This window comes from Aulonocara sp. 'chitande type north' Nkhata Bay, linkage group LG19, assembly GCF_057382095.1.
Source record: "Aulonocara sp. 'chitande type north' Nkhata Bay isolate Kocher_YH1m ecotype deep benthic linkage group LG19, A_spYH_male_GT1.1, whole genome shotgun sequence".
Taxonomy (NCBI): Eukaryota; Metazoa; Chordata; class Actinopteri; order Cichliformes; family Cichlidae; genus Aulonocara; species Aulonocara sp. 'chitande type north' Nkhata Bay.
In genome coordinates, this window is record NC_141362.1 from 20,178,022 (window position 1) to 20,201,280 (window position 23,259).

Consider the following 23,259-nt stretch of genomic DNA (forward strand, 5'->3'; position numbering starts at 1 on the left):
AAAAGCTCCTGTCAATGTGTTTGCCACATGTTATCATGGCTTACAAAGCAAACACCACTCTGGCTTAAATTACAGCGACAGCCTGATTAGTCATGATGTGGTGGGTTATGTTATCTCTAGCTCTAATGATAGACTGTGGGAACATCACTGTACCTTATACACGTCTCCATATGTGCCACTTCCAACCCTCTGAATGAGTTCAAAGTCATGCTGAGGGTTCCTCCTTTGGATTTCATTGCTTGGTCGGGTAAAGATATCCATGGTACCTTGACCCAGAGATGCCTTTACATTTATTTGGACTGACCAACGGTGGTGTCGATGATCTGATGCAACAATGGTTTTGAGTCAGTGTTACTCAGACTGCCCGTCCCTGTTGTCCATGTCCTGAAAGGTGGAAAGTTTTTTGGGGAAAAGTGCACAAAAGAAAAACAGCGAGTATTAATCTCTATTAATAACCCTGGACGAGCTTAGCTTTGACATCTGTCACGCAAGCACTAACAAATTTACCGCCAACTACTCCTCAAAAGTAATAAAGAGACAAGCATTTAAAAGCAGTGACTATTATAACGGTATTAACATGCAGGTTGTGGTCATTCCAGCAATTAGCCAGAGCCGGTGAGAGGCTTAGCATCCGGGCGGGTCAGCTAACGCTAGCTAACTGGCTAAAGTTAGCTTCTCGGCTGGCTTTAACTTCAACAGTGTATACCTTCAACAACACAAACACGGCGGGAGCATGTCTTGAACTCCGAATCGTTTTCAGGCTTTTAACTGTGCGATGGCGTCGAATAGTTATCCAAAAAAAAACAAACAAAGGCGGTCCCCCTCTTTTGTTATCGAGGGAACAGTAGTAAACTTCACTCGCTTGCTGGTCCTGCTGCTGCTGCAGTTCACTCCTTCAGAGAAAAAGCGACAGGGTCGACTTCAAATCCCCGCAAGCCAGCGTTAAGTTTTGCCGTTGCCATGTCATTTCCCTCGGCTGACAGTTTTAGATTAGCCTCGGGCTCATGGGTAGAATACTAACGTTAGACTACATAAACAATAAACTGTTGGATTTACTGAAATAACACGCTCCCTTAAAAGCAACAGTGTGTTACTAATCTTTGTGGAGTCGCAGTTATTGGACGCTGCTGCATTCGAGTGCATCACGGAAAATAATCTAACCACAATCACGTATTTATTACATCGTTAATAATATAACAAAAGTATTCGATTTGTAATAAAGAAATAAAAATATAAAGGGCATTCAAAGCACATGAAATGTATCTAGACGTCTCATTTTTAAAATAGTACCTTTTCTTTATTATCTATTCGAACCAAATTTTGATTTATGGGCTCGTTTTTGATGTAGTTATGGTTTAGTATCTCAGCATATCTTTTCAAAAAAAGTTGGATGAATAAAATTTCTGTTGAGATGTAATTATGACCCCTTAAAGTTATCATTTGCAGGTATTACTGTATTTGAAAATGCTTTACAAGCATAATTTCATGCCACAAAATACAATCAGGAATAATAAAAATATTCTAAATAAGAGAATATCTTTATTTTTCAAAGGGTTGGTGGAAAAAGGTCTGAATTTTTTTGATGTATGATTATAGTAATATTTTAGGTTATTCTTTTTTTTTTAAATACAATTTAAGTGAAATAATTATCTGATATCAGTAGGTCTAAAACCAGATATCTGTAATTTCCTTTATTACCCAACATGAAAGTGGTTTATTTTAAGGCAATAATATTTATCCATGTGTTAGAATATGATATGGGTAATTGTTTTAAGGAGTTGATGTTTTCTTTTCATAAAGTTACAGTTCAGTTCAACGTATAGTAACAGTTCAATAAAGAGGGGAATTTGTATTTATTTATTTATTGAATGTAGTATTTTAACAACATACTGACTACTGCTTTACCCATTTGGAATTTACATTTTTACAAAAGCGCACATGAAGGGGGCATACCTTTCAACCTCTGTGTAATTACCGCCACCTGCCGGTAGAAGCTAAAATTTCAAGTGAAGGCAGCGACAAAGAAATGCGTTTCTGGTCGCACTTTCAAGCACATAATCGTTAATCATTCTTTTCTGTAGACATTGCAATATAAGCTGAACTGCAGCTGTCGTCCCATGCCTCAAGCTGCTGCTTTAGAACTGCGCCCCCTAGCGAGATACAGCATGGCTGCATCGCATTGAGGATAAAAGCTCCATCATCCTCCTGCATCGTTTTGGTGGAGCCAGGGCATTCTCCCAGCCCACGATATACACTCATGACTACCGACTAGGGTCGCTCAGTAACCCACAATCAAAGGGATATAAGGACAGTATTATGGCGAAACACCGTCCAGAAAGAGACAGCTGGGGTGAGTGTACGTACAGTATTTCATATTTCATTGCTTTTCTTGACGGCACAAACCGTTTTTTATCCTCCCTGCCGAGGAGGAGAGGGTGTAAGCCAGTAAGATGTTTATCTTAGACTCCATGATGAAAGGCTTGGTTTCGTTTTGACCGTATCATGACCAGTGTTTATTTATTTGAATGCAGCAATACATGACGCCATTTATCGTGAGAAATACGTGCTTTTGTGAGTCTCTGCAGGAATATTGTCTAATCAGGCATAAGCAAGCACAGACCTGTATTTCTAAGACATATTATATTTTTATTCAGTAATCAGCGCGTAGGGAAATGTCTGTTAGTGCTCTCTGGACCTCCCTAAGAGGCCTGAAAACCAGCTTCTGGTGTATTTTGTTTATCACAGTGAGCTTCTCGTGATTGTACGTGGTGCATCTGGCATACAATTATGTAATATTGCATCAGAAGATAGCCTCTCATCATCCTCAGGACCACCATCTGCACCCTGACCGTTAATGCCATCATCACTGTTGGTGATTGTCACTGACATCACGCTATGCTCTGTGTTAACTATAAATTCAGGCCTGCAAGGGGAAGGAAGGGGCTGAATGACTGCATTAGGAGTGAGGGGGGAAAGGGTGAAATGCTGCTGTTTGTCATCAGAGAGTTTATCTGGGCTGACCCACTTTGAGCAGACCGCTTCTGACGTCTTTGGCTGTTTTAAGAGCAACAGCAGCAGCAGAGGAACACGATCAGGTTAACCAGGCAGGCTCATGATGCCAGGCCTGGTTGAAGAGGCCATTGCAAGAGATGTGAATCCACCCCGATAGTCCCCTTCAAGCCTGAGACGAAACCTTGGATGATTCCTTGCTGAATTATTCACCGTGCATTCTTGGCACCCTTTATTAATCATTTAACACATCCTTAAAATTTTGTCTGCTACTCCTTAATCTGTCACTGCTGCTTTTTTAAAGAGTTGTATCCATGCTTTGATTTGCATTGAAAGCTCAAAATTAACACCACAGCTGCAGTGACTGGAATTAGTGGTGTGTGTTTGGACTTTGTTTCGTCTTCAGTAAACACACATTACAGTGTGGTGAATTTGGGAGCTCGGAAAGCCTCCAATCATTGCAGGAAGCCCATTTAGCCCTTACACTGTACATGAGACAGCAGAGACTGGAAAGACACTGAGTCATTGCATGGAAAAAACCTCTGAATGCACATGATCTCATTCGATAAAAAGAGTGTGGCCTGATTCATTAGGAATATTATTAACAAGCTTGCAGGCCATGCTATTGATCTGGAGCTGAAACAGGAAGGAGTAATGGACTCAACTTTCCTGTTTCCTCACTTAATGGACTGCTAAGTGCGCTTATCATCACTGTGAAGACGTTCTCGCTGTTCAGTAACTCACACAACAACATTTTAGTTGGTGTTTCATTGACACAATAAATTCTTTAAATAAAACATTTTGCCTCCATCTCTGTGTTTGACTGTAATGTTAATGCTGTTTTCTTGCTTCAGGTTTTATGATTTCCCACGACTGTCTTCTCTTCCAGGGTCCCTCAGTGATAAAAATGTCTATGATTGGAGCTCAGAGGAGGAGGAGCCAGACGGACGAGCTCGGCCCATCCAAGTGCTGCTGGTCAAAGATGACCACACCTTTGAGCTGGATGAGGCGGCGCTGAGTCGCATCCTGCTGTCTGAGGAGGTCAGAGATCGTGAGGTGGTGGCCATCTCCGTGGCCGGGGCTTTCCGGAAGGGCAAGTCTTTCCTCATGGACTTTATGCTGCGTTACATGTACAACCATGTAAGTCTCTGCAAAAGCATTACTCCAGTCTGCGTGGTATAGATCATACAGTCTGTGTGCGTGAATCGGCTCAGTCGTGCTGGTGGAAAAGTTCCCGATTTAGCTTGTGAGTTGATGTAGCACATAAAAAAATTGAAATATAGCAAAGGAACTGGCAAAAAAAGAAGAATATTTATGATATTATATTACTACATGCATGCACCAACCTGCTTATGTACAGTAATCTTGGAATAAAATGGCTATGCATTTCTTTATCTTCCTTTATCCTATTTATACCTTCTTTTTTTCAAGCAGCAGATCAAATTAAAAAAAAAAAAAAAAGAGCAATATTTCAAAGCCACTGAGGGTAAAATGACCTGTTAGCCTAACATGTGATCTGTTGGTGCTCAGGCGTCTGAAAACTGGCTCGGCAATCCAGAAGAACCTCTGACCGGCTTCTCCTGGAGGGGCGGCTCAGAGAGGGAGACCACTGGGATCCAGATCTGGAGCGAGGTCTTTCTGGTGGACAAACCAGACGGAAGAAAGGTGAGACTGTATTTCATCCCACGACTTGACAAGTAGGCTAAAGTGCAATTGAGCGCTTAATTAAATATCACACATATACTTGTTTAACCTCTTTACAGTGACACCTTTATATTCTCAATGAGCCTGGCAACAGGTCGTCTTAAAGCTTCTCACCTTCACAGTCGTAGCTGCAGCTTTGGTTGGATAACTTGAAAGGAGTCTTTTGTGGTTTAGGACATTTTTTATACCTGCATCAGCCAAATGTTTCTAACATTTTGCATCAAAGGTTGGTCGTTCTTTTTAGTTTCATTCAAAACGAGCTGCTGAACATGAATGGTTGCTTTAGGCACTTTCTGTTCTCTGGAGTGTAAACACTCCACACGCTGTATTAAAACTCACTTTCCTCAGTACAGCACATCCACGGCGAACATATTGACTCCTGCAGCAAAGGTGAATGCGTTCATCTGTCTCCTCACACAGGTTGCTGTGCTGCTAATGGACACGCAAGGCACATTTGACAGCCAGTCGACGCTGAGGGATTCAGCCACTGTGTTCGCCTTGAGCACGATGATAAGCTCCATGCAGGTGCAGTGACCTTCAGTCATCTGATCCAGCTTAGCTTTAGAAAAGACTAAGTATTTGTAAAAATGCATGCATGTACTTTGAAGTTTGTTTGGGATGGACTATCTTAGTGATGATTTTTTTTTTAAAATAAAACTGTCATGAAATTCTTTAGAGATGTTAATGACCCTAGAAGTTTTCCTATAGCGCCACCACAAGACTGACGTCTAGTTTTGGGTGATAAGTCTCCAAAACTAGTTCTTTTCTTTCTACTCAAGCACACCTGCCAACTGCATCATTGTTCAGAAGAAATGGCCCATCTGTCCCTACCCTGTTTCCTCTTTCGGCGGAGTTCTAATGTTAATTAGCTGCATGCTTGTTTTGGAAATAAAATAGTTCCTCTGTTTGTAACAAGCTCAGATTTATAACAAAGGTTTCCATGCTAGCACACCAAACTAAGACACAGGTGTTACATATTATGCCTGCTAGTCCCGTTTGTTCCTCAATGCCTAATGGACTATTTGGTCAATAATTTAACCTGGACAAATTTACCACATTCTTCAAGTTGTACATGTTTAAAGAAAATAACCCTCTAACTCAATGGCCTCTCTCAGGTTTACAACATCTCACAGAATGTGCAAGAGGACGACCTTCAGCACTTGCAGGTAAAATTGCCTTTCAGTTATTACAGGGAAATACAGTACTGCACTAAAGTCCTCAGCTACCCCCCTCCTTTCGTTTCACCAGACCTTCTTATATATTTTAAAGTGGTCTTGATCAATAGTTCTCCAGGCTTTCTGACAGTCTTTTAAAGTTTCTTTTTCTTTTTGGACTTTGGCTGCTTTTTACTCATTTTCAGTCTAGTTGTTGTGTCTGACCGTTTTCACAGGAATGTTTTTTTGTTTTGCTCGATAAACCACTTAACACTGACCTATGAATCATTTAAGCATAAAAAGAGCAAATAGCTCAAAGTATGAGCATGTCATATCTCAGCATGGTGTGCTGTATGTCCTTAAAAATTTGAGGAAACTGAACAAGTGGAGGACAAAAAAAGAAATGAAAGGTCTAAAATAAACCATCTACAGCACGTGAACAGTATCTGAAAGTCGTGAACTTAAGAAACCAGAAAAAAAGAACCCAGCAAAGATCTGACACTGGACTATACAGATGCATCTGACCCTTCAGTTGGTACATCTACTGTTTACTAAAGCCTTATCAGAAATGGTCTCAGTGGAAGGGAGGCTGCTGAAGCCATTTATAAGGAAGGGAAACCAAGTGAAAGGACTGGTGTAGGCCAGATTACACAAGAACTGGACTGAAAATCAGTGGCAGCAGGTCTTAATTTTGAACATGACTTCTTCTTTTGGCTTGTCCCTTTAGGTTTGCCACATCTTCCTCCATCTCTTCCTATGTCTACCATACTCTTCTTTCAGATTATTTTTTAACAATGAAAAGGATCAAACACAAACACACTGTCAATGCAGCAAAAGCATACCTCGAAAGAAAAAAATACAATGAAACACTGCAAGTTGTAGATTGGTTTCCCCACCTCAATATTATTGAAGCAGTGTGGGATTATCTTGAAACAAGACATAATAAAAGGTGGCCACAATCCAAAGAGGAGCTTTGTTTATGCCTTATAAACTGTTTTCATATATGGTTTCACATGTTTCAATAACTGGAGCTATTTCCATTTTTTCCTAGCAAAATATAAATAAATTGGGTGTGGTTCAAGACTTTTGCACAGTACTACAACTCCTTCGACTTGTTTATATATTAATATCAGAATTATCATCCTCACACATTAGTTCTTCAAATTACTTGTTACAATATTGTTACTTTATTTCAGCTTTTCACTGAGTATGGAAGACTAGCTATGGAGGAGACTTTCCTGAAACCATTCCAGGTATTTTCTATTTAAAGGAAATATATTTAGTATTTCTATTAACACATTTTTATGTCTCAAAATTATTTGAGTGTGTGAGCCCACTTTATAACACAAGAATTATAATTTCCTTTCTAGTCCATGATTTTCCTGGTTCGAGACTGGAGTTTTCCATATGAGTTTCCCTATGGACAGGAAGGCGGCATGAAGTTCCTCGAGAAGAGACTTAAGGTCAGACATCACAGATGTTACTGAGATAGAAGGTCACACCACTTTCAGTCCTGTCACATCAGTTTCCTGTGCAGCCTTTGCAGTGATGTGGTTGCTTACGGCTGCTGAGACTAGCTTAACCAAAGCACATCTTAAACTTGGTGGTTGTCTTCGTGTTTGCGGTCCAGATCTCAGAGAACCAGCATGAAGAGCTGCAGAATGTGCGGAAACACATCCACTCCTGCTTCACCAACATCTCCTGCTTCCTGATGCCTCACCCTGGCCTCAAAGTGGCCACCAACCCACACTTTGATGGGAGAATCAAAGGTACATTTTCTTCATTGCTCACTTACACCATATGCACCTTTCATTCAGGTATAGTATTGTTTGTGAAAGGCTTGGGAAAAACTTCGCAGCCAAATTTCTTGGAACTTGGTGAGGAGGTGACGCTCGGGCAAAAGAAGACCCCATAAAATTTGAAATACTGCATCAGCATTGGACATTAACCTTGGCGGAGGATGCACTCTGCAAATGTACTTCTAGTTTTGAACACCTAATATTGTTTAGTTCCCTCACTTCAATCATGACATGGAACCTCTCGGTCTGTCCTGCGATATCTGCGATCAGGATATTAGGTCTTAAAAGATGCTGGTGGGGCCTCTATAGATCAGACATGTTTAGATATATCTTGAAAATGCTCAGATTGAGATATGAGGGCTCTGGAGGTTTTTCTAATGCTCGTCGAGGCCTTGCTGGGCAGGTTTTTTTGGGGTCTTGCATTTTGTCCCAAAGAAGGCTTCTGCTGTCAGTGAGTGACTTTGCCATGCTGTACACACTCACCAGTCGTTGTCCTCTCTGTCTAGAGATTGATGGTGAGTTTATAAACAACCTGACGGTCTTGGTCCCCTGGCTCCTCAGTCCTCGCAACATCGATGTGAAGGAGATCAACGGCAGCAAAATCACGTGCAGAGGCCTGCTGGAGTATTTCAAGGTTAGAACAAAGCATCGTGGTGATGTGCACAACAACCAGACTCTGTCCTTTCTTTATTTAAAGTGCCATATTTCCGCATATGACTGATCAAATGTAACAAATTAACTTTTTCATTTGTATTTGTAGGCTTACATCAAAATTTACCAAGGCGAGGAGCTGCCACATCCAAAGTCAATGCTACAGGTATATTTTTAATGATTACTTTGCTAACATACAATAAAGCTTTGCACTCAAGATACACCTATGGTCAGAGGTTTACATACACTCATCTGGACATTATTTTAATGGTAATTTGGAGATTATAATGGTTTCTTTGAACTGTTTTTTTTTTTCAGGATAGGATGATTGGATGGCATATATCCTTAATGACTTTAAATAACAAAAACCAAGTGCACAATTTTAAATTGAATTACTGTAATTTTTGGATTTTCTCTACTCCACAGAGAGTCAAAAGTATACATGCATGTTGAAATATATATTTACAGTTACTTTAGTCTTGTAATTGATCTCGCAGTATTTTAAACTGTGACAGCGAGGTCTGTTAACTTTTCATCAATGATCATGATTGACAGCAACTGGTAGTTTGTCTTTGCCGCATAAAAAGAATTTGTTTGACAGCAATCATTGGATTGATCAATACTCAGAACAATGGGAAACTCCAAGGAACTCAATGAAGATCCAAGAAGTACAAATGTAGAGTTAGATAAGTTAGGAAGATCTCTTGGAGCCATTTCTAAACAACTGCAGGTTCCAAGATAATCAGTTCAAACAAATGTGTCACCACTTTGCTAAGGTCTGGAAGAAAACCCAAACTTGCCCCTACATGAGAGGAACTTCATTAGGATTTTCAGGAACAACGCAGGAACCACCGAGGCTCAAGCCTTCAAACTTAAGAACACTGTACAAGCTGTTCAACATGGTGGTGCTAGCATCATGCTCTGTTTTGCTGCTAGTGGTACTGGTACATTGCACAAAGTGGATGGAATAAAGGAGGAGGATTATCTCCAAATTCTTCAACTTCGTCTCAGATCAACAGCTAGAGGAAACTTATGAGACAATGTTCCTAAACACACATCAAAAGTTATGAAATGGCCTTCCCAAAGCCCCAACCTCAACCTTAGTGAAAATTTGTTGACTATGCTTAAAAGCCAGGGCTGTGGTCAAATATCCAGCCATAATTATGCCAGAAGGTTGTTGATGGCTACTAAAAATACTACAAAATATGAGCTTAGATGTATGTATATATTTGAGCCTGAATCTAATAATAATATAAGAAGAGTTCAAAGAAATCCTTAAAAGCCCCAAATAACCATGAAAATCAATGATGAGTGGACGTAAACCTCTGATCACTGCTGTAAGCTTATCCATACTGTTAATTTCTGGTTGCTGACATTGATCCTTACATGATATTTCCATTTGCTTCCCCTCAGGCCACAGCTGAGGCAAATAATTTAGCAGCTGTTGCAGCTGCAAAAGATCTGTACAACAAGAAAATGGAGGAGGTAGGTGAAAACAGATTTGTAAGTGAATGTCCAGTAGCTACCAAGTGACTTCACCGACTCACTGCTGTCACTTCTCACAGGTCTGTGGAGGTGATCGGCCTTTCCTCGCCCCCAGTGAGCTGCAAGCCCGACACAGCGCCATCAGAGAGGAGGCGCTGCAGGTGTTTAAGGGTGTGAAGAAGATGGGAGGTGAAGAGTTCAGCCGGCGCTACCTGCAGCAGCTGGAGGGAGAGATCGACGAGGTGTTCGTCCAGTACATCAAGCACAATGACTCCAAGAACATTTTCCACGCAGCCCGCACGCCGGCCACACTGTTCGTGGTCATCTTTGTCATGTACGTAGCCGCGGGTATCACAGGCTTTGTGGGCGTGGACATCATTGCCAGCTTGTGCAACATGATCCTCGGCCTGGCACTGATCACTCTGTGCACCTGGGCTTACATCCGATACTCTGGGGAATATCGAGAACTCGGTGCCGTCATTGACCAGGTTGCTGGTGCGCTGTGGGACCAGGTAAATAAAAAGAATAACCTGTCTAACTTATCAGTAGTTAGATGGTAATGGTGGCTGCTTAGACTTTGTACAACTTATAAAAGTAAGAAAAAAGGAGAACGATTTGTTTGGTATTGAAAAGATGTCAGGTGAGTGAAAATCATCACATGCATTCAGGTTTTGAGCACTTATACTGTTATCAGGTCTGGTATCTCTTGCGGTTTGATTAGTTTAGGGACGATTGTAGGTTCAAACTTTTACGGGGGCTCGACTCCCAAACAGAATGTCCTTACAGTGTCCTGTAATGTTAATGGAATATGATGTTTCCAGACGTAATCAACCCTTTTCACATTTGCAAACCTCAATTCAACTGGATAAACATCACAATGTTACCCTCAAAAGCAAACTGTCTAAGAATATTTCAGAGTGAATAATCAAAGATTTTAATATATATTCCACCCGTTTTAGGGTGGAGCCTTTAGTTATCAAACCCGAGACAAGACTCTGTCATTAAAGAATTTAATGAACCATTTGTGGCAAAGCAGATAAGATGAAAAACATGCACAAAATTATTTCAGTCTCTTAATCAGATTGAGGCAATCCACCAAATCATCAAGCACTGACAGTAGCATTATTGTACAAACCCTCCCTTTATGCAGATGCAGCCGAGAGCAGCATGTACCCCACTTTTACGAGTAGAGAATAGATTTGTAGTATTATAAGAGCAAGTGGGACAACACACTGCTTAATTATGTGAAATCTTCATCAATGAATGTGGGAAAGCAGAAGCTACAGCTTTATTGGGTGAATTTAAATGTCACAGTAAATAAAAGACATAAATGGATCCATAGCAGTTTATAGCAATATTCAAACTGAATACAGGCTGCTGCTGGACATCTGGATCTGAAGCTGTACTGTAAACAAACACTAAAGAGCAATTTCATCCAAATAAGCATAGAAATTTTTAACAAACTAAAATAATAATGCATATCAGCTCCTTTCCTGTGAACTGCAGTATATCAGCAGACTAGGGGATCAGAAGGTTAAAATAAGCTAATAATCTCTAGTGATTTAATGTTTTTGACCCTATTTAGAGAACAAATAAAAATAAGCAGACACTTTAAAGGTCATGCCATATCCCCACTTTATCAGAACACTTTGAACTTTTGCTGTATTTTAGTTAAAGTGTGTTTTGAATCAACTTCACTGATGTGTGTCATTAAATTACCTCATGGTTTAGAAGGGAAACGTTCACATCTTTAGCCTTTAACAGCAGCACAAAAGATATGAGATTTGCACTCAGCTGCTCTAGCTGTTACAAAGGATGAAGACTGAGGAAAAACATATGAAACCAGAGTCACTGGTAAAAAATAATTAATAATTATTAATCATTACCTTTTCTTTTATCTGTTCACATTTACTTTATTTTAATATGAGAATATGGCTTTCTTGCTTTAAAATTAGCCATTAAAGACAAATACAATACACAGTATCCATCCACATCTGTTAGAAATGAAAGAGTGTCTTTAAACCACTAGGGGGCAAAAACCTCCTTTATTAGTGGCGGCAACAAATCCCTACAAGCCTAAGAGCAACAATTGTGCACTGTTAACGAAGAATCTGTATGTGCTGTTTGTGTTACATGTTCACTACATGTGCTCACACTGTATGTTTGTTTCTTTTAACGCCTCTGCAGGGGAGCACAAACGAGGTAAGAGGAGCAAATCAATTGGAAGTATTAACAAGAACACATTGCTACTGGTGCATTTCTATGAGATTGTTGTCATCAAACTCAAGTTCTGCTCAAATTATCTGAGCTACAGTTAAATTTCCTCTTGTGCAGCCTTATGTTCCCTGAATGAAGACACCTCAATTCACACCTTAAGGCTGCTTTATGAATTAAAAATTCTCTGTCTTAATTTTTAATGACTTTATTTGACTGTTATGATGAATAGTATGAACGCCTGATTTTTCTGTTACAGTAAACCATCTCAGTTTAGCAGATATCACGGCCTCTGCTCTCCTCTCCACTCTAAGAGATTTGATACTGTTGATGAACAGGTTGCTTTCAGCTTTGATGGTTGAAATCATATTGGGCTCTTCTATACATAGTTTAAACAGTTGCTGAAGATATTTTCAAATTAAGATTTCAGATGATTTCCCTCTTGGATCAAAATTTGCATTGTTATATTACTCTATGAATAATAGTTATTATTAGGCCGATCAGCACTTTGATGAAAGGCCTATTTTTATGGTAATAGGGCAGTTTTTAATGCCGTTGGCCCGATGCAAACAAAGCTTTTTCCAAACAGACTGCTTCCCTTCCTGGTCTAAATTTCTGAAACAAAATGTGCCCAGGACTGAAAAAGCCGAGACTCATAAATCCATGGCATTTGACTTTAAAGCAGATTATATTACATATCTTTAACCTTCTATAGCCTTTTTAGTTGTGAATGATTGTGAATGACGTGTTAATCAAATTCAAATTGAGTTTGTTTTCATATTTTGTGCAGAAAATATACTCGGATTGTCCTGAAAAATGACCTAAAGTTTAAATTTTATATGTAAACAGTGGGCTGTGTATAGACATCAACTGAGTGCTCCCTGATTTCCCATTTTAAGCTTATTAAATCAGGCTTAAATCAAGCTGGTTTACAACAGCTCTCAGGGAGCTTACTTTCTCCTTCCATTTTTTGTTGTCAGAATCAGCAGATGTAACATTTGTGAAGCAGCTGATTTAGTGTTTCAAATCAAATATGAATGAAGAAAACTGATAAAAGTAGCCACTGGAAGCCTGCTGTGCATGTTTCAGCAGTGTGGAAATAAAGAGAGCAAACAGAGTGAATAAGTTATATAAGAATAACTTGTTTTCAGGTCTACAAAGGTACAAAGGAAGTCAAAAAAACATCAGTATTGAAATGCTTCTAATCCATATGACTAGATTAAAGAAGAAACCCAAATCCCAGCTCCCGGTTTCTGTTTCTAAAAGTATACAGATGCAGTGATAAACCACTTGATATGCACTGATCATTGTACAAAATATGTGTGCATAGCTTTAGCTTTACCAGCTTATATTAGAAATATAAGCTTTACCAGCTTTCTAATACTATAAGCATGTTCATGCATGATGGGTAAATGAATGAATGGACTTTGTTGTCGTGATCTTGTGTATGTGTGAAAATGTAACTCTGGTGTTTCCTGCAAAAGTAATCCATAAGATAAATAACTAACCAGCTCCATGTTCTCTCCATAGGCTCTCTACAAGCTGTATAATGTAGCAGCCAATCATAGGCACCTGTATCACCACGCCTTCCCCGGGCATCAGGTGGAGGAGGTGGCTGAGGAGCAGGACAAGAAGAGGGACTGATTAGTTCAAAGACAGAACATGTCAGAGATTTCCTCGTGATGGACCGAGGGAGGAAGCGGAGGAGGAGGAGGAAGGCAGATGAATGCCCTCATCCATCAGGCACTCTTTAACTCTGGTACTGGCTGCTGCAGCAAGCCACTACTGGTCGTTCACTTCTTTAACCCTTATAACGGACTGTTTAATGTTCATGCATATGCCGAGAGCATCTCCTCAGTGGGTGGCTGCTTCTAAGCATTGGATGCAATGTGTCATGGTCTTTCACCTTTAGTTCGTGAAGCAAACACACCTGTACAAATACCGCGGGCACTCTGCTGGAGGAGACTGCTGCTTATTTCTCATCGAGCGTTTATTTTTATTTTTTTCTCCATCATTCGTCACTGACAATGATTTTTAAAGTATATTCAAATCTGTGAAACCCCCATTTGTGACAATTGTTCTGTTCTTTGAAGTTTTAGTGTTGTTTATAAGGAACAATATCTATGACCTGCAATGTTTGAAAGACAAAATATGTACTGTATATTAAATAATGAGGCGTTACAAACATCATCAGCATGGTAAGTGGTTAATGTCTGTCATCTTTAAGCTCTAAATGCAGGTATACTTTATAAAAAAATAGCTGAATGGTTGTGACTAACTGGTATTGTGCCATAACATGTAAAAAAAAAAAGAGAAAAAAAAGATTTCTCACCTGCTGCAGCCTGGCTACATGCAGACACTCCATGGCACACGAGTTAGTTTTAGGGTTTGGTGTATCTGTGTGCTACGGCACTGGTGGGAGAGACAAAAGTTTACATAACATAGCCGACATTATCTCACTTTATAGTCTGCTTGCAGTTTTGTAATCACGCATCATCCCAGTGATCGTTATATGTGCGTTTGGCTTTTGAGGTTTGGGAGGAAAGAGCAAGGTTAGGTTTCCATTGTGATGTAGTTGGGGGGGCGGGGGCTGCCGAAGCCATTGTTGTGTGTTTCACTGAATGTTCGAGCAAATCCGAGGAATGTAGCTATTCTGTGGCCACCGGGGGAATCAAAGCTAGATGCTATTAGGCGTGGCGACAGGCCTGCTTTGGAAACGGAGCCTCATTCCACATCTCTTTCATCATCTTCTCACACTTAAACCGAATCATCTGTGCAAAACTGCTGCATGGTGAAAGAGGCTTTTCGTGTTTCCACAACAGCTTGCATTTTTAAACAAAAGGCTTGTATCGGTGATGGCTCTTTTTTGGTGTTTGAATACTTCGGCTTAGTAGACTGTTACTGTATATTTGTACAACTGCGGTCACTGTTTTAACTCCTTGAGTCACTGCGCTGTAAAATGTCTGCATCACATACAAAGCTGCAGCAAAACTTTTCTATGTCTTTTTTCTTTTTCTTCCCCCCCTCCCATTTAGATCTGCTCACCAACCATACAGGAACACTGTCATGCATATTTAGCAAGTTTATAGTGAGGTTCGACCTCAAGGGTTGAAAATTTAAAGGCACTGCAGCAGAGTGGCTTCTAGAGTCTTCCACAATCTATAATCAACATCAGCGAGGCCTTCACACAAAGAACCATCCAAGACCAGTTTAAGATTCGTGATGTTCTGAAATCCCTTTCTATTTCATGACTATGTTTTTGGGTGTTGTGTCCATTAAGAAGTCAGAAGAACAGTATTTGTTTACACTGTGTTGGAATATCTCGTCTGTGAGACAGAGCTTTTCTTTCATTCCTAAAGCATCACCTCTCAATGTGGTGGGAGGACTGAAAGGTCAAATGAATCAACCTTTTTTTGTGAGCTCCTTCAAATTGACTCTGCTTAGTTTTCAGCACACGCATTGCAAAAAAAATTCAGTTGCAAAGAAAAGACCTAATAAAGATGGACCAAATTAATGAAATCTAGACTTGAGTTTTCTTACAATCAGAAATGTTTTAAATACAAGTCCTACAAGGCGTACCGGCAGTGTTTTAAATGGCTCTGCAATTATAAAACACTGTGGGAAGACCGGCAAGCAGCAGGAGGCAACAACTGTACATCCATACGTGTATTTTTCTTCACTGCAGACTTTATTGCTTATGTCCTGTAATTGCAATTCACAAAATCAGGTATGAACAAACTGTAGACATTGTTCTGAGGCGATGTGATAGAGGCCCAAAGAGAAGCCCAATGTTCTGTACAAACCTATTCCACTGCTCCCAATTAGGACATTCAGAAATGTTTAGGTTCCTCTGATACACAGGACTCCTTAAACATTTTATATACTGAGAATAACACATTATCACTGGTCTCCAGTAGACAAAAAAAAAGTAAGAAAACATTTCTGAGTATCTTAAGAGGAGATAAAAGCTGATTAGTGATCAGTAGAATATGTGTCCAAGAACCTGGACTTCTGTTATATCAGTGAAGCAAGATGTCAGGCCATAAACATAAAGCATGAAAAACTGAAACAAAGGGAAAGTAAAGTTTTTGGCAAAATGAATGTGACTTCTTTAAAAAAAAGTTCCAGTAGCTTATTTGTGTTTAATTAAATGCACAAAAACGTGAATTTTCCTGACGAACAATAATGCCGAGAGACGCTCAAACCACCACATCAAATCTGATGCTTCATCAATCAAAAAAGAAAAATGTAAAATTATATATCTGTTAAGGTTTTGGTGGATTGTCTTAAAAGTATGTCATAAAAAAAGGAACAATGTACACTTTCTTTGTGTGGTTTCAGTTTATGACAGTAACAGAGCAAAGGAAAGAAGCCATGAAGTCAAATTAGAAAAAGCTGCCTGTCGCTTTCTCCCACAGGAAAAAATGACGGAGTAGCTGGCGTATACACGATATGAGCAGACGTAAAACTGCTGCACTTTGTTTTATTAAAGGCACAATGTCAGGATGCTTTTGTAACAAATACCCAGAGCTGATTTTTCACACTCTGTGCTTCTCAGTCTTTAAAAAAGGAATTCAAACAGCAATTTTCCCAGGTCGGTGGCTTTCAATAGAACCACAAGCAGTTTCCCATGATGCAACACATTTTTTCTTCATTCTAGTGTTTTGTTTTTTTGTTTCTATCAGTCATCCATAAACAGAGTGTCACATGGCCCCCACCCTGGCCATATATGCGTCTCAACCTCCTGGCTGATATATTTGGATCAAGCAAAGGCACAGATGTGTTTGGTAAAGAGGCAATTAAGAGTCAATCATGATTTCAAAGGCAGCTCTGACCGCTCCCAAACTGAGGAAACCTCAGAGAGGTGTGGCACTGAGAAGTCCCTGCTGCACACACACGCACACACACATCACATGTTCCCTATGAAGTTCTTGTTGGACTGCTGGGCGTACCACTGTTGCCGCTGTTTGCGTGCCTCCACCTCCGACAGCAGCGCCTGCCGGTACGCCTCATAGGACTTGACGATGTGTTCGAGCTCCTTCATGAAGAGCAGCTTCAGCATTCCCTGGTACGTGTCCAGGTCTGCCAGCTGGAACAGCTCCCACTTCAAGATGTGGTCGTACCTGATGTAAAGGAGAGGAGAGTCACTGTACCTTTAAAGTTACCCTTTGGGCTGGTTTGAAGATCTATCAGTCACTTCTTTGTGACAAAAATACTTTTATTTGGTAAGATTTTTTTTCAGGGCTTCTCTATTCAATATGTACAAACCCTGAAATAAACACCGATTTGGAATGCAGTTTTCCACAAATAAACATACATGTTTTTGAGGTATTAAAAAACACTATACAATAAATACATTACATATTTAGGTTAAGGATAAACATCATGCTTTTCCATTTCCATAAGTATTGTCAATTGACCAAAACTACCAAAAAATACTGATTCTACACTTTTGGTAGGAGCTTGAAAATAACTCGCCAATTTGGTTACTATCAAAAAAAATTATGTCCAGGATTAAATAAAAAGTAGAATAAGAAACTTAGAATTATTAAGTTGAAATTTTGAGATACTAACCCCGAATTTTGACTTATGGGTAGCATTCCCCCCCGCCAGTGGCTTCCATAAATTCCTCCTTTTAGTACCTCTCTTTGTTTGTACATTTACCGATTACTGACTGACCAGAATACTATTAACTAGACAAATGTCAGGTAAGACTGAGTTAGACTCACTTGAGTGGTGCACGAGCATACACCTGCAGCCAGTCTGGGATCTCGGCTGTGTGGTATGGGTTAGCTGGCACGAGGACTGGCTGGTTCCTCTCTGCAGGACGTGGCTGATAGGCCACGGGAGGTGGTAGTGGTGGGGGCTGATCGTAACGAGGTACGCTAGAATACAAAGAAACATCATCTCTATTGTGATGAGGTAAGTTTTCTACTAAGTAAAGAAGTAGTAGAACTTTAGTTGCTTAAAAAACTAAAAGTAGCGTTTTTTAATGCTTCATACCTTGGAGCACATGGATGACGGTATTGTGCCCTCTTGTTTATGTGATCCACATAGTAGACCCCAAACTCAGCGGACTCCACCTTCTCCCAGCCTGGAGGGAGCCCCTCCCTCTCGAGAGGGTGGCTCCAGTGTGTAGTGTTAGTGTTGTGGTCGATGTAGTACTTCCTGCCACGGATGGTCCAGTCAACGGTCCAACCGGCCGGAAGGGGGAGGTCCTCCCCTGTCAGACTGGACAGGTTCCCCAGAGACTTGGCCTGTATTCGACCTATGGCTGAGAAGAACAAACATTTCTTTTTTAGAAACCCTAAGGGAGAGGCAGAGATGTCTGACCAATCATACAGAGGAGCAGCTGCTGGCTAACAGCGCCCCTGGGAAAGAAGAAATATTTGGAGAAATTTCTTAAAAACTGCCTGTGTGGGAAAGTGTCATGTAAAGCAGAGGACAGTACAGAGTTTAAACTTTAAAACTGAGATTGCTCGACTCTGTGATTGTTGTGACAGAGGGCCATCTTATTCTAAGTGACACTGTGTGATGAATGGTAGGAAATGGGATTGTTGATACTTTTAGACAGGAAGGCAGAGAGCTCTGCATGGCCAGCCATACACACAGGGCCTTTCACTGGGTGAGAACAAACGGCTGTAAGAGCCGACAGCAGAGAGGGTTCATGCAGCGGGTCCTGTACTTTTATTGGAGAATAACGTCAGCGAGGAATGTCAAGTCGACAGCTGTGTGGATGTGGATGAGCGTGACTCAAAGCAAATGAGCTTGCAGAAACCAAGAATTCCAAATACAGGGGAACGCTAAAGGATCTCAGCGAAATGGCGGCTACAATCTGATAAATTCTACGCTAGAGTGACAGCAACAGAGGTGGAGCTCTTTGCCAGCTGCTGAATGAAGGGAAGGAATGTGTGAGAGCTCCACAGAAATGCACTCCTCCTCCTACACCACCCCCATCTCATCATCATGATCATCATGTTTGCCCTTTCCTTCAGAAAAAAAAATGCTCACAGCAGACCTAAAGCTCAAAACATCACAGGAATTTCTTAGATTACAGTGAGGTGGGCTGAATGAAACAAAGTGGGTAGACTGATAACATCAAGTTAGGGAAAACACCACTGAAAACATGGAAAGGAGAGAGAGAGAGTGAGAGAGAGAGAGTCTGGGATAATTTATGAAAACATCAATCACACACAAGAAAATAACATATGATTAACTATACCAGGCTCATCCTTTCAGGGTTTGCAGAGGGACAACTTATGCCATTTCTGTTTGACACCTGGACTCTAGTAGCTCAGCAGCTTTTTGCACAAGTTCAAAATAAGCCTAAATTGTCTCATATCAACCCCTTTTATCAGGTGAGGAACCGCATATGAGATCAAGCTATGTGACAGACAGTGACATCTGATAAATCTGCAGTGGCCCAGAACTTTTCAAACTTCCAAACCTTCACCCCTACCTACTCCTACACCTGTGGTCCTAACATTAAAACAGTGGTAAATTAATGAAATGCTCAGATTATGTGTTTGCAACATTGTTCTACATGTTGAGACAGGTGTTGTTTTATGTAGGATTTCCATAAATTAGTAAAATTTGTGGCATGAAAAGTACAGGCCATTTACCATTCTTAGTAGATATTTATTTGTTATTTTTTGTTTTCAGTAAATCTACACTTATTGACTCAAAAACATTCCGTCCCTTTTTTTGCAGCTGTCTGATCAGGTTGTTTATGGAAAGAGGGAAACTGCTGTTGTGTCAAAGAATCATGTCACAGAACAGGACAACCTGACTTGAATTTCCAAGTATTTCAATGAGTGCCCTATTAAGAGTTAAGCCTTGACAAAGCCTGTCACTTCATCCACAGCTAACCCCTCTTTCTTTTACCTGGCTGCCATTTGCGAACAGGAGATTTAAACAACAGGTGTGTGGGGCTTCAGTATAGTATAAGACACCACTTAAACAGTATATACTCTTTTATTTCCCAAGGGGTTGCCACACAAAACCTTCATACCCGATTTGGCAGAGATTTGGCAGAGATTTTCCAACAGATGCTTGTGTGGGCTTGGGCGCTACCTTGTGCTTCTACCCGACTGCCTGATAGACCAACAAAAGGACAGGCAAGAGTAGCCCACAGACCGGTTGTACAACATACTTTGGACACTGTCCAACAACAGACGGTCTCTGCAGGTAGATGGGCCAGCATGCCACCCCCACTGAACAATAATTTCAGCTTAAACCAAATGTGTGACCAACTACATCACAGAGCCACGCTGTAATAACATATAGTGGCATTGTACTGACTGGGCTTCGTACACAAACATGCTGCAGCATCTCAAACCTCACTGTGTGTCAAATGTAAGTATAATGAGATCAGCACATATGTAACAAGGATGATTCATGCCAGCGAGCAGTTTGAGGCTGAGACATTTGACTGGGGGCAGTGTGCAAATTACTAGTTTGCTGGCAGAAAGTTTCAGCAAACACAGAGGTGAAAAATGCAGAGCCTCTAATGCTTGTTTAACTTTACTCCAAACAAGGCTACGTGATAGGCAGGCCTGACATAATACTGAACTGTATACATGACGCTGACAAGCCAGCCACAAAATAAAGAGTGTCTTTATGGTAAGAGGAGGACAAGAAGCATTCCCGTGCCCCCCCAATCTCAATGTAATTACACTTACATCATCGTAATGTTTACAACACAGAGCAGTAAAATAAAGACTGAAATAAAATTGCTCTTTTCAATTTGACAACTAGTGGCCTGCATTCCTTTCAGAGTAGCCTCTGTGTGGTTGGACAAGAGTTCTCCAAGAGGAAATTTTAAAAGTTGTAGAGTTGCTGATGGGATGTCAGTCATAAACTTTCTAAAACTAGGTGTTTCTTGCTTTTATCACTAAACTTCCCTTAAAATATATAAATAAAGACATGAACAGTGTTAAAAGGGAGCTTCACAAAATAATGTAAAATCTACCTGAAGGGGGTCTGTTTGGAGCTGGGGGAGTATGTTGTCGGGGATGTCTTTGGAAGTTGTGCTCATTGTGCTCGTAGTATCTATAGTCTTCAGGAAAGCGGTCTGGGACTCTCCTTGGCTGGCGCTGCTGCTGCTGTTGATGTTGCTGGTTTTCATAATAAGGTTCAGAGGGGTAATAATACCGGGCATCTCCATTCTCAGACATGGGGCTCACGTCTGTAAGGAAGGACTGTGATGAGCCTCCATACTCATGCGAAATGTCTCCCAGACTGCGAGGCAGGTACGGAGGTGCAGATAAGCGGTGGCTCTCTGTGCGGGCCACCTCGTGAGGAGTCTTCTGCACATGGGTACGGAGGACACTCTTGTTACGGGACACCACAGGTTCCCGGCTGGGTGCCAAAGGGTAGGAAGAAGGCACCATTTCTGGCAGAGGGACCTCTGTGCGTCTCGGTATAGTGGGTCCATGACGGATGAAGGAGGGCATAAGATCTGCAACCAGGTCAGCAGAGCAAATGTCAATAAAAGGCAACGCAATATCTGGGAGCTGCTCATGCCTGATGACTTGAAAATAAATAAATAAAACACCATAATAAAAACAGAGTATTTTACTAATAGGAGCCAAATCGCGTACTTTTACTTTTCATACCTGAATTATAATATTAACTGACTCTCGAATAAAACATTTACACGAGAAGGTAATTTAGTAATACCCACATTTCTACAAAATACTGCTAGTTTCTATAGATACTCTAATAGAAACAGCTTAACAGCAGCTATCACAATAATCATAAGTCAGTACAGACACTAAAAATACGTTTAACTAAACTAATCTACTAGTATAATATGCCTTTAGCTGAGTAATTTAAAGCTGTAAGCATTATCTTGTAACTACTGCACTACAACTGGCGCTCATGTAGCATTTAGCTACAATGACTATCATCCTAGCTGTGTTTGGTTAGACTGTACAGCATTAAACTGTTTTTTACAATCGTGGAGCAAGTATAAATGTCCCCAGAGTCGTTTTACAGTATTTGTTAATGCTAGCTCACTAAGGTTTAACAGTGTTTAACTTTAACTAGCGAGCAAGTTAAGTGATGCTATTCGGGGCTAGCTGATAAGCTAACCACTTGTTGCGCTTACTTCTCAGGAGCGGCGACGTTTCCTTCTTCACATACTTCCCGTGTACCTCGGCTGGTTTGGACGCTTCGTTCTTACTTTTCTTTCGTGAGAGCATAACTCCAGGCTCGGAAAACATCAACAGCACGGTGGGGTAAAGTCATGACACAATCCTTCGACTTTGCAACCATACCGGCCAGTTAGCAAAGCGCGGAAAGTCAACATTTTTCCCCGCAGCTTTGGATTAGCTAGCCGCAGTTAGCCAGCTAACTGAAGCCACAGGGAGCATCTGTGCTGCTGCAGCGGGTACAGTCCCACTACTGGGAAGTCCTTCCATCTGAAGGAGGAGGAGAGAAGAGCACAAACCACTGTGGGGCCCTTCGGTGACATAAGCACAGTATAAACTGTACTATAGTTAGAAAATATCCGTTAAATTTTTCCCATAATTTAATCACTCACATGGCAAAGCTGAAACTAATAAAAACTAGGCTAAAACGGCACAGAAGGAAGCAAACCCCCCTCTAGAAACTAAACAATGTAAAACAAATATTCAAAACAAAATAAAAAAAAGTCATATTAAAATGTATACTAGGGACATTTAACCAAATACTAGTGGGGTATATGTGTATATTTGAGCCTGTGTGGATTGGAGAAAATCCAAAATAAATTCAAACTCTTGCACCCAACTCTTGTTTTTTTAATCATTAAAGATGTCTGCTCTTCAAGAAGTTCATCCTAGAAAAACATCCGCTTCAAGATATCAATAACAGCCCAAAATCACCACGACTTTCATGCTCATGATGAGTGTATGTAAACTTCTAATCACAACTGTATGTCCAGTTTAGTATCCATTGTATTAATTTACAACATGCTTATTTACAGTACAGTATAAATCTCTTTCTGTTACTTATACACGTTTTCATATATATTGTTTAATGCATGTCTTTTTTGTGCAAACTGTGATCTTTTAGACTAAAGTGACTAAATTTCTGGCCACACCTGTATGCATAGCTGGACTGGCCATCGGGCATACCGGGCATTTGCCCTGTGGGCCGATGGTGATTTTTTGTTTTTATGGGCCGATGATTTTTTTTAAGTTATTTTTTTTTATAACAGTATAAACAATGACAGATGGTGGATTGGCCAGATGCTGGCA

The 23,259-nt window shown here is 40.5% G+C and overlaps 3 protein-coding genes across 12 annotated transcripts in view; 1 reads left to right on the forward strand and 2 right to left on the reverse strand.

Moving 5' to 3' along the window:
- map4k5 (mitogen-activated protein kinase kinase kinase kinase 5) overlaps nucleotides 1-1,122 on the reverse strand; it is a 28,468-nt gene extending 27,346 nt beyond the window's left edge. For all 9 annotated transcript variants that reach the window (XM_086275182.1, XM_086275181.1, XM_086275180.1 and 6 more), the window contains exons 1-2: nucleotides 707-1,122; nucleotides 154-384 (exon numbers count right to left, since the gene is read on the reverse strand). In XM_086275182.1, coding sequence (XP_086131308.1) covers nucleotides 154-261 — 108 coding nt within the window. In that variant the 5' untranslated portion in view covers nucleotides 262-384; nucleotides 707-1,122. The remainder of the gene's footprint in view (nucleotides 1-153; nucleotides 385-706) is intronic.
- Nucleotides 1,123-2,125: 1,003 nt separating this feature from the next.
- atl1 (atlastin GTPase 1) lies at nucleotides 2,126-16,333 on the forward strand. Of its 2 annotated transcripts, none has more exons than XM_086274135.1 (14): nucleotides 2,126-2,356; nucleotides 3,899-4,149; nucleotides 4,540-4,674; nucleotides 5,134-5,238; nucleotides 5,829-5,879; nucleotides 7,064-7,120; nucleotides 7,238-7,330; nucleotides 7,498-7,636; nucleotides 8,173-8,300; nucleotides 8,427-8,483; nucleotides 9,731-9,802; nucleotides 9,883-10,314; nucleotides 11,990-12,004; nucleotides 13,547-16,333. In XM_086274135.1, the coding sequence occupies exons 1-14, from the start codon at nucleotides 2,317-2,319 to the stop codon at nucleotides 13,658-13,660; spliced, it is 1,689 nt and encodes a 562-aa protein (XP_086130261.1). In that variant the 5' UTR covers nucleotides 2,126-2,316; the 3' UTR covers nucleotides 13,661-16,333. The 2 variants fall into 2 exon arrangements, with proteins under 2 accessions (XP_086130261.1, XP_086130262.1); XM_086274136.1 differs by having other exon boundaries at nucleotides 2,127-2,350.
- sav1 (salvador family WW domain containing protein 1) lies at nucleotides 15,684-22,446 on the reverse strand. The gene is made up of 5 exons (XM_086274137.1): nucleotides 22,128-22,446; nucleotides 20,988-21,476; nucleotides 18,020-18,290; nucleotides 17,746-17,901; nucleotides 15,684-17,139 (listed from the first exon to the last, which is right to left on the reverse strand). Exons 1-5 carry the CDS (start codon nucleotides 22,240-22,242, stop codon nucleotides 16,926-16,928), a joined length of 1,245 nt encoding a protein of 414 aa, XP_086130263.1. The 5' UTR covers nucleotides 22,243-22,446; the 3' UTR covers nucleotides 15,684-16,925.
- Between the last annotated feature and the right edge of the window lie 813 nt (nucleotides 22,447-23,259).

Excerpts from the sequence above, each read along its gene's own strand:
- sav1 (XM_086274137.1), bottom strand. The coding sequence starts at position 22,242 with ATGTTTTCCGAGCCTGGAGTTATGCTCTCACGAAAGAAAAGTAAGAAC. Across the intron at positions 21,477-22,127 it reads AACGTCGCCGCTCCTGAGAA|ATCTTATGCCCTCCTTCATC; the intron begins GTAAGCGCAACA and ends ACCTGGTTGCAG. Across the intron at positions 17,140-17,745 it reads TATGCTCGTGCACCACTCAA|GTACGACCACATCTTGAAGT; the intron begins GTGAGTCTAACT and ends CCTTTACATCAG.
- atl1 (XM_086274135.1), top strand. The coding sequence starts at position 2,317 with ATGGCGAAACACCGTCCAGAAAGAGACAGCTGGGGTGAGT. Across the intron at positions 7,637-8,172 it reads CTTTGATGGGAGAATCAAAG|AGATTGATGGTGAGTTTATA; the intron begins GTACATTTTCTT and ends CTCTCTGTCTAG. Across the intron at positions 8,301-8,426 it reads GCCTGCTGGAGTATTTCAAG|GCTTACATCAAAATTTACCA; the intron begins GTTAGAACAAAG and ends TTGTATTTGTAG.